Source organism: Carassius auratus, chromosome 41 (genome assembly GCF_003368295.1).
Source record: "Carassius auratus strain Wakin chromosome 41, ASM336829v1, whole genome shotgun sequence".
Lineage (NCBI taxonomy): Eukaryota > Metazoa > Chordata > Actinopteri > Cypriniformes > Cyprinidae > Carassius > Carassius auratus.
Window position 1 is genome coordinate 17539558 of NC_039283.1, and position 10520 is coordinate 17550077.

General features: G+C 38.1%; 1 protein-coding gene across 2 annotated transcripts; it reads left to right on the forward strand.

Annotated features, from left to right (window-relative positions):
* The first annotated feature begins 90 nt into the window (after positions 1–90).
* On the forward strand, positions 91–10512 carry LOC113059113 (protein FAM189B-like). 2 transcript variants are annotated; one of them, XM_026227383.1, is made up of 14 exons: positions 91–1186; positions 1624–1680; positions 1769–1876; positions 2006–2122; positions 2241–2348; positions 2476–2636; positions 2988–3087; positions 3715–3787; positions 4773–5001; positions 5642–5967; positions 6113–6181; positions 7695–7864; positions 7977–8108; positions 8208–10512. In XM_026227383.1, the coding sequence occupies exons 1-14, from the start codon at positions 959–961 to the stop codon at positions 8457–8459; spliced, it is 2130 nt and encodes a 709-aa protein (XP_026083168.1). In that variant the 5' UTR covers positions 91–958; the 3' UTR covers positions 8460–10512. The 2 variants fall into 2 exon arrangements, with proteins under 2 accessions (XP_026083168.1, XP_026083167.1); XM_026227382.1 differs by having other exon boundaries at positions 959–1186; positions 4722–5001.
* The last annotated feature ends 8 nt before the right edge of the window (positions 10513–10520 follow it).

The window sequence follows — 10520 nt, forward strand, 5'->3', positions numbered from 1 at the left end:
GCGCGGAAAGGTCGCCAACAGTTGTGACTGTCGAAGTAGGTTGCCAAGCAACCCCGCTCACCCAGTGCAGCATCAGCATCTCGCTCTGGGTGAATGCGGTGACGCATTGAACAAATATTACGGACACGTTCTACCATAATGCGCTGCACAATTTGATCTTTCTAAAACGGAGTCAAGCTGAAACTGAATCGGATAACGTTTAAATTTACGCGTAAAGACATCATGCGTGAATAACACACGCACGCAAAGGCACTTCAAGTCTGGCGTGATTACGTAGTGATGCTCATGTCCGGGATACGGACGGGACGGGAGTCCTCGTGACTGCGGAAGGAAAAGGGGGAGACCATAGCTTTATTATTTATCATTCAAAACAAGCGGATGCACAGTGGGAGCAACATAGAGAGTTCTTCGCAGCATGGAACCAGCCAACTGAGAGTTCTTCGCAACTGGTTCCATGTTTTCATTTCCTTTTGCTGTCGATTGTTCCCTTTTCTCTTCTGAAACCGCTGTGCTTCATGAGACGTGTTTTCCGAGTTCAGGTGGGGGCTCTGAGGCTCTCTAGTGGAAACCCGGTGAACACACACTTCGATGAGAGCAGGACCTGTCTTGATTTGTCCTCCTCCGCGGAGTAGCCAGAAGGCCGAAGCTGCTCCGCTCGCTCGCGGATGCTGCAGCCACTCGGCCTGCTAAAGGCTCTGGGTACCGCAGTGCCGCGGTGATGGGGAGAGAAGGACGGCAGGTGGGCGATGGAGCGTACCAGATCAAGGGATGTTGGAGAATGCAGATGTACGACGCCAAGAATAAATGTTGACACAACATAAGTGTGTCTCGTTGCGTTTTAACAGCTGTGGACTTAATGTTAGACCCTAACTGCATATTTAAAGAAGTATTTATACATGACATATTAAACCAAGTAGCATAGTTCCACAATTTAGGAAGTTTTTCAGTAGCCATCATCATGCCCTCGCCGTCCGACTCCAGTAGCGTGGCCTCGATGTCAGGGTCTCGAGCTTTGTCTGGGAGTCGCAGAGGAATGTCTGGGCGGACCAGTGCGCGTGTGCTGCTCTACCTGGGCTTGTGTCACCTTGCACTTGGGGCCATGGTGCTGGCCTTCAGCTTCACAAGCCTCGCCTTCACCTCATCACCCCGTGTCAGACAGTCCTGTCCTTTCTGGGCTGGTCTCTTTGTAAGTTTCTTTGATAGTTATATATATATATATATATATATATATATATATATATATATATATATATATATATATATATATATATATATATATATATTGGCATGACGTGTCCTATAGTGGAACATGCTGTATTTGATCTCTGCTGTCGGTCCCACAGGGCCATTTAAATACATTGCAATAAATACATAATAATTTATTTTTTCAAACCTGTATACCTTTCTTTATTCTGTGGTACACAAAATATGATTATTAGATGATAAAAGATGATTATTTATTATATATATATATATATATATATATATATATATATATATATATATATATATATATATATATATATATAAAAGAAAAACAAAGAAGCTGTACCCTGTTTCATATCTCATATAGTTTGTGTGAAGAACTGAAAATCTGCCCCTTAAACATGTTTTTGTTGTTAGGTTGTGGCGTCAGGAGTAGTGGGTGTGATATCATGGAGGAGGCCCTTCACTCTTGTTGTACGTATCTTTATCATCTTGACAGAATGTCTGTGTGTTTGTCTGCTCCTCTTAGTTTTTGCAGTGATGCTGATTTTGTTTCGTTCAGGTTTCGCTGTTCATGCTGCTGTCTGCAGTCTGTGTGATTCTCAATTTGGCTGGTTCCATGCTCTCATGTCAGAATGCACAGATGGTCAAATCTTATGTTACCTGTCAGGTATCTTCTCTTCTCTTCTCTTCTCTTCTCTTCTCTTCTCTTCTCTTCTCTTCTCTTCTCTTCTCTTCTCTTCTCTTCTCTTCTCTTCCCTTCTCTTCTCTTCAGATAATATCCATGTGTTTGTTCCAGGTGGAGAATAGTCTGTGTCTTTGCTGTGACCACAAGCAGACATGCCCTCCAACAGAAGATGAGACACTAGTGCTCTACCAACATTCAGACTGCCACTCTGTGCGTCACCAGCTCAAGGTTGGGTCCCTTAACTCTTATAGGGTGTTCGGGATGGTCCCTGCCCCCAAAAGCAAACACTGCACTCAAGATGTCTGAATACGTGTGACTTTAACCATTATATTATGTGTGTCTGCAGGATCTGCTGTTCAGTGCCTGTGGTCTTAGTATTCTCTCTACCATTATCTGCACTCTGTCCACGGTCACCTGCAGCATTCATATCTTCTCGTTGGACCTAATGCATCTAGTGAGACAAAATCCACTAAATCTTTGCACTAAAACACTCTTTTTAAATAACTGAATTTTTCATTAAAACGTTACAGTGTGTAGATACACTCTTGGCACTTTATCTCATCCCACTCTGTTTGTTGTAGCTGGCTCCTCATCGGTCTCGCTCTGTTAACCCAGAATGCACCACTCCTCAGGATGCATTTCTCAGTAACATGATGGACTTTGAGGAGTTTGTTCCACCCATTCCTCCACCACCTTACTACCCTCCTGAATACACCTGCAGCTCAGAGACCGATGCACAGAGGTGAAAAAACACACACACACACACACACACACACATTTTGGCTTTTGTTTTCCATAATTTTGTGCACTTTCCATTGACGTTTCTTGTTTCATATTGAGCTAATCAAATCTCCTAGAGCTACCTCTAAAACTAAACCTTTCAGAAAAAACAAAAATGTTTTTATGGTATTTAGTATGTTTATTAAGGTCGCTTACATACTTGAAATGCTCTGACGGAGTATTGCAGTCTTTTTTCACAATCTCTTTTTTGTTCATATGAACATTTTTCAATTTTAACTACACTTCTTCTATCATGACTTTTCTTGTAATGATTACTTTTTCTCATGCCTCATTTTTCTCTGTGTACCTGCAGTGTCACATATAATGGATCAATGGAGAGTCCAGTGCCTCTGTACCCAACAGACTGCCCTCCTCCTTATGAGGCAGTGATAGGTCAAAGGGCTTCCAGTCAGGTACATGTATGCATTGAGTGGTGTTAAGATGACGTATTTTGATGTCTTGACTTCTTATTCAAACCAAGATTTTTTAAATGTTTTTTTTTTTAATGCTGCAGTAATTGGACAACGAAAAAAATAAATAAAAACAGTCAAAATAGTAATATTGTGGAATATTATTAAATTTAAAATGTTGTATTTTCTGTTAATGTATTTTAAAATGTAATTTATTCCTGTCATGCCAAAGTTGAATTTTCAGCAGCCATTACTCCAGTCTTCAGTGCCACACGATGCTTCAGAAATCATTTTAATTAGCTGATTTGCTGCTCAAGAAACTGGTTATTATTATCAATGTTTAAAACAGATGTGCTGCTTAATATTTTTGTGGAAACATAATACTTTTTAAAAATATTTCTTTGATGAATAGTAAATTCAAAAGAAAATTTATTTGAAATATAAATCTTTTGTAACATTACAAAGATCTTTACTTTCAGTTTTGATCAATGTAATGCATAATAGCTGAATAAAAATATTTGTTTCTTTAAAAAAAAATGATGGTATCCTGCTTTGCATAATTTTGTAAAGAATTGTAATTCTCATCATTTTGTAATACTGTGGTCATGATGTCACTCTCACTGTTCGTAGGCCACAGTGTTTGACACTCAAGCCAGTGAGCTGTCCGGAGAGAGAGGAACATCCACAGCATTCAGTGGGGAAGGTGAGTCTTGCCTCTCGCCTGTTCATCCTTTAGCAAACGGTTTCCAAAAGCATAGTTTACCCAAAAACTAACATCATTTACTCTCCCCTCAAGTTTCTTTCTTTTATTGAACCTAAAAAATGTGGGTAAGTAAACAGTAGTTGGTCCCCCATTGACTTCCATAGTATGGAAAAAATGAAAAACTATTGAAGTGAATGGGACTAGAAACTGTATAAATGAACTACTTGAGAGTGAGTAAAGGATGACAGAATTTTCAATTTTGGGTGAACTATCCATTTAAGATATATACGTTTTTGGTAAATCAGTCACAAATGGACAGCCAAGACACAGTTTTGTTTGCAAGGTATGGTATTTATGTGCATTTCAATTGCATCTCCTCTGATCACTTATGTTCAGATTTTGTCAAGACATCCATTTTTTATGTACCATCCTACATCATTTTAAAAGGATACTCACTCCCTCAAGGCACCCTCAAGGCATCCTAGGTGTATATGACTTTCTTCTTTCAGATGAACCCAGTCGGAGGATTTATAATGCAGCTTTATAATGCAGGTGAATAGGTGTTATATTTCACTGGTTCAAAAGAAATCCAATAAAGTGCATCCATCCATCATAATCGATTCGCTTCAGGAGGCCTTTATTAACCCGCTGGAGCTGTGTGGGACACTTTTTATGATGGATGCATGCACTTTATTGGACTTCTTTTGGATTATTGAAAAATAATACCCATTCACAGCCATTATAAAGTTTGGAAGAGCCAGCACACTTTTTAATATAATTCTGATTGGATTCATCTAAAGGAAGAAAGTCATATAAGGCTAGGATGCATTGAGTGTGAGTAAATCAAGGGCTAATTTTCATTTTTGGGTGAACTGTCCCTTTAAATGACCAAACTATGTGTATATGTGTACATTTTTTATACTCTCTCTCTCAGTGTCAATGGACAGTGGCTCTCTATTGATGTCTGAGATTGTGGATATTCCAGATGACAGCTCCCCATCTGAGGACTCCTGCCTCATGGAAGTGGGTGTCGGTGTGCGGGGACGGCCACGGGGGGGCAGCGAGGGAGGGGAGGCGGGAGAGTACGCCAGCCTCCGTTCTTCCACACAACATCCTGAGGGAATGATGGCCGTTCCTTCTGGAAGGCACTGTTTCAGAGGCGAGAGATCCAACTCCTGCTCTTCCCCAAGCTCGCACAACTCCTCTACCTACAGGTAGGAAAAAGTTGCATTTTTAAACCTTTGATGCATACGGTCACACCAGTGTGATTAGAACATTTAGTGCATCACATGCTAAGTGTAATTCTGGTTTCATGCTTTGGCTGGTGCTGAGCCAGAGAAGGATGTGTTCATTTCTTGTCTTGTATCATAGCTATTCAATGTTTTCAACCACAACATATTCAGTCCTATAAAGTCACATAAGTACTACACTAAAAAAACTGTGTAGAAATAAATTTTCCTAGTAAATGGCCAGGCAGAAAGAAAAAGAAGTAAAAAATTAAAATAGAATAACTGAAGTAGTATTTTCTTGTAAAACATACTCCTATAATCTTAATAAACAAGATTTCACAGTGTAGAAAAATATAATATTTTGTAAAATACACTGATGCCTATGGAAGCATCAATAATAATTCTTTCAAACTTAAAATGACAACGTTTAATTCATTTAGAAATTGTGCAGGTAACAACAAAGTTTACTCCCGAGTTCAAGTCCCGGCTCACTGATCTTTCTCGATCCCACCCCACTCTCTCTCACCCACTTCGCTTCTTGTCGACCTACTGGCTTATGTAAATAAAAAAAATGACAAAAAAAATACTTTTCAGCTAAACATTTTCTTCACAATTTCCTCCCCAGGTCTCCAGTGTTGAGGCGTCAAGCTCTGTTGGCGAGTAGCTGCTCTCATTTGGAGTTCTTAGCAGGATCTAAACCTTCCTCTATCCCAGAAATCCGAGTTCGGCCCTGCACACCCTCCCGACGGGACTCCTCATCTGCATTCACTAACCCACCTACCACAGCCCCATCAGGTCCTGCTCAAGACCGGCCGGACCACACAGTACCAGTGCTCCTTCTGCGGCCAGGTTTCCATGAGCATACTGGACGTGAAAGAAAAGACAGTGATGGCTTCTTACCTCTCTTGAGGTCACACAGTGAACCAGGACTTAGCTCTTCAACTGACACAGGTATGAACATACACATGTAACAGACTACAGTTGTATGGAATTTACGTGAAAATGTGAATTTGTGATCGCCACTGAGTTACTCTGTTTTCTTCAAACCACTCTGCAGAATTAAGATGTGTTTTTGTGTGTGCTTTTCTGTCTTCAGGTGATTTCAGTCTCTCAGGAGGCAATAAAGGAGTCAGTGAGGGGGGATCCCAGACCTCATCAGAAACAGGTAAGAGTTTGTCACAGGGGTGTTTATTACAAGAGAGACACAGTGATATTTTAGTTGTGTACTATTATAGATTTTATTTAACTTTTTTTTAGTTTTCATTTATATTTAATTTTTACATTTTCATTTTATGTTTTAATTGTAGTTTAAATTTTAGTAATGTTATGTACTGTCATTTTTTTCATTGTAATTTTTATAACTTTTTTAACATTTCAATTTCTGTTTTAGTTTTAATTCAGTTTTAGGTTTTATTTCTAGTTAGTAATTTATTGCTTCATCTTTAACTTATTTCAGCTAGTTCTCGAAGAAAACATTTCTAATTTTAATTTAGTTTCAGTTTATATTTACACATGTATACAAGTGTATATAAGGGCTATCAATTGGTTAAAATTGTATTATCTAATTAATCACATCCTTTTTCTGTGATTAATCGCGCTTAATCACACACTTCATGAAATTAAGCATAAACCATTTATCTTGTCTCAAATGTTTATTTTTTTATCATTTGCTATATCCAGAAAAGTAAACCAAAATATTGATATACTCTATTTTCTGCAAGATTTTTTCAAGATAAATTTAGGTGTCTTTCCAAAAAAGTACTCTTAGAAACTCCAAACGGACACCAAACAACCAAATGATATAAGTAGCCCATATGAAAGCAAGTATGTGTACAATGCAACAGCAGAAAACCTAAACACAGTCAAGGGATGTGTTGAAAACCCATTCAGTCTGTACTTCACACAGCGTGACGCAATCACAGAATATGACAGAGCTTGTTTTTTAAAGTGAAACACACTGGAATGAATAATCCACTGAAAACGCTGTTCTCGCTGCAATCTCTGAAGTAATCAGCCTGGTTTACTTTATATTAGTGCTGTTTTGGATGGATTGTTTGAATGCATTCGCTTCCTGGATCATTGGACTGAAAACTTTCTTGGAGTTTAGCAGCTTAAAATTATCTGATCGCAAGCAGAGAAGCCAAATTGGGTCAAATGGTTACAATCTTTTATTTTCATTAACCTTTTATATAATAATTATGGTAACACATAATACATGTCTAATGTAAACAAATTTTAAGCAGTCATATTATGAGAAATCTAGTTTTTTCAAGTTCATTTCAAGTTTCAGAGCTGATCACTTGCACACTTTTCATGCAAAAAAAAATAAAATAAAAAATAAAACATTGAGAAAGCATGTTCTGAAATATTCTTGGAAGCTCAGAAATGCCTACTCAATGCATGACCACCTGCATTTATACGGGTTACACCAGAACAGAGATAAGAAACTTTTTGGTTGAAAGAAACCAACCTTACAAGCAAGCATGTTTTTTGGTTTTACTTTTAACAAGAACCCTGATCAATTCAATAATTTTTAAGGTAAAAATAATAAATAAAATACCAAACTAACATGCAAAGGTAAAAATAATGATTTAAGATTATTAATATTATTTTAATAACAATCTGTCTCCCAGCTCACTATATTTGAATATTTTGGTTCTGTTACCTTTGTGGCACAGGGGTATCGTCTGGAGCTGGTTTGCTGCCTCGCTCCTCTTTGGCACATCCTGCTTCCCTACCCAGAAAAGGTAGCGTTAAGGCTGTAAGTACCCGGTTACCCACAAAACAAGTCCCAGCCACCTCGCTGCGTTTACCCAAAGACTGTGCACGCTCACTTGGAGACCTCAAGGTTAGTCTTTTTGATGTCAAGGACCACGACATCTGCCGATCTCCATTTCTTCTCAATTTTACCATAATGGTAGTATAAGCAAGTAGACAAACATTTTCAATTTAAATTACAGGCCACCAAAGTTTTAGTGCAACGTTTCCTGCAGAGATCCAAACGTAACCTAACCCTTGCAACTGAACATGCTGGAAACTGTACTCAGGGGTCTAAAAGGAGGACAGGAAGTGAAGGTCTGCCGTTAGATCAGGTAAAATATTGCCAATACCACAAATAAAATAATTTAGTTCAACTAGAATTCTTTGTAGTGCGCTTTAGGATAAAATTACCCGTTACATTTTCTGTGAAGGTGCTTCGTAACTCTCTGGGGACCAACAGGGGGCAGCAGCAGCACGTCCACCACCACTGCCGTGGACACCATCACTCCCACAGTGACAGTCGCCATAATGCCCGTCGCCATGATGATGACCCCGTCAGAGCTGGGGGAATCCACTTGCGTAGCTGCGGAGACCTCAACTCGACATCCATTGCATCACTGCGCAGACTCCACCCACCGTCACACGGATCATCAGGGGCTCTTTACTCAGAATCTGCCCTCTGAAAGGTTCTGGAATAAATCACTGCTGGATTTAGCAGAGAAAATTTGAGGAAGAATAACAGGTGGGAAATAGGTTTTAGATGAGGACTTTACCTTGCAGAAAGGGTGATTTGAAGGGTGTTTGGAAAACAGTATATGTACCATTGGTGAAGTTCTCAGCTGTTCTTACCGTAATAAAAGACTGAACAGTACACCAGATATAATGGAGTTCAACCCTTCAGACCTGCTGCTCTCTGTGCCAGACAAACTCTGGTCCATCTGTTTTATATTTCCCTTTCTGTTTGTCTCCATTTAGTGCTTTTTTTTCTCGCTCACTGTTTACATGGATGTGGAAAGAATGCAGAAACTCTGACACTGTTCTTTGTCTTCACAGCTCATTACAATACACTCATGCAACTACAAACATACAACCATATGTTTGGCAGTAACAATGTTTTGAACTTGGGGTAATTTAAAGGAATTAAATAATTAAAAGGAATTAAGGGATTTCAATGGATTTAAGGGAATAAACAAAAAAAAAAAATCAGTAAAAGTAATAGCAACAACAAAAGAAAGATATTTGCAAATATTATTTACATTTAAAATAGGGACACATTTTATTTTTTTGGTATGCCTAGTATGTCGAAAATGTAAAATGTTTCATATTTCGTCACATTCAGTTGAATCACAGAAATGATTCAGAAATTCAAAATGAAAATTCATCATTGTATTTTACTGTCAGTCATTTAGCAAAGATATTAAATGTCAGATAGTAAATGTTAAATACATTCTTTCACTGGAAAAAAACTGAAGATCAGCCTAAGATGTAATGTTTTAAAACTTTTTGTCATCTGAACAATGAACGGAGCAACGTAAAGAATATCAAATATTGGGAAGGACAGTTTGGCCATTTCTAAAATTGGATTGTGGATCATGGTTACAGCCCTGCAAACATAAATACTCAAATGTGGTATTAACTCTTTTGTAACAAGAGTTACCACTAAACACTTTTCACTAACTGACCATAAATAATTCAAAAATCATCTTCCATAAATAACCCGGCTGTTTAACCTTGCATTGTCTCAACAGCTAGGGTTGATGCAGCAATGGATTCACTGGCTTATTTATTTTATTTATTTATTGTAGAAGTGCATGCCCCCCCCCCAAACAACTAAGATATTTTAATTGGAGCTTTGATCTTTTGCATCTGTCTGTCTCTCAAGGTGTGGACTCTAGCTTCCCAGCCTGTGTAATACTTTCCTAGAATGTCTCTGCATGTATTGAGAAGGCTTGTTGTGTCTTTTTGATTGTACACCAAATGCACTAACACACACAGATACACAAACATGCTTGGGACAAAACTAGATGCCACTAATGCAAAGAAACTTAAGGGAATTTTGGATTTTATAATACAGATGATTCTCTGGCAATAAAAATACTTGCACAGTTATGTAGTCATTGAACTATTTCAGGAAGTTGGGACCTTGTATTGAACGATACCTATGAAAACTGAACGCTCAATGGAACTCAGAAAATGATCTGTCGATCTGATATGTTCAAGGACTTTTCAGTTTTCTGGACAATTTGGGAATAATGCATTGGAAAGTTAGCCCTGGACTTCTGGTGAATCTGGCTCTGTTGTATTTGGAAATGGATGTACATCTGAAGGAATAATTGCAGTTGTCAATTTGTCAATTGTTTAGAAGTGCTTTTGAATGCAAGCTAATGGCTTTGAATCAGTAGCAATGTTGCTAAATAATACATTCATACTACATGTAAATAACTTTGATGCACATACTCTCATGCTCACACACATTCTGCAACTTTGAAGCACTGAAACCAAGTCTGGAAAAGAGCTTGATATTCTACCTCTTGTATTGCATACACTGACATGTTATGGCCCAGTGAAATGTTTTAATTAATTTAATGATTTTATGGACTATTTCTGAAAATACTTCTACACTGATTGATAAAAACACTGTTATTCTGGGAATGTGATGCCTAAAAAGAACATTTATAACAGCTCTTCATGAACTTTTGATGCAAGTTATGTAGTTACAACAATAAATATATGCACATCAAATT

Bases quoted from the DNA above. Each gene is read 5' to 3' on its own strand.
- LOC113059113 (XM_026227382.1), top strand. From the start codon at position 959: ATGCCCTCGCCGTCCGACTCCAGTAGCGTGGCCTCGATGTCAGGGTCT. The intron at 2,637-2,987 runs GTGAAAAAACAC...GTGTACCTGCAG, and splicing joins TCAGAGACCGATGCACAGAG to TGTCACATATAATGGATCAA. The intron at 5,002-5,641 runs GTAGGAAAAAGT...TTTCCTCCCCAG, and splicing joins CACAACTCCTCTACCTACAG to GTCTCCAGTGTTGAGGCGTC.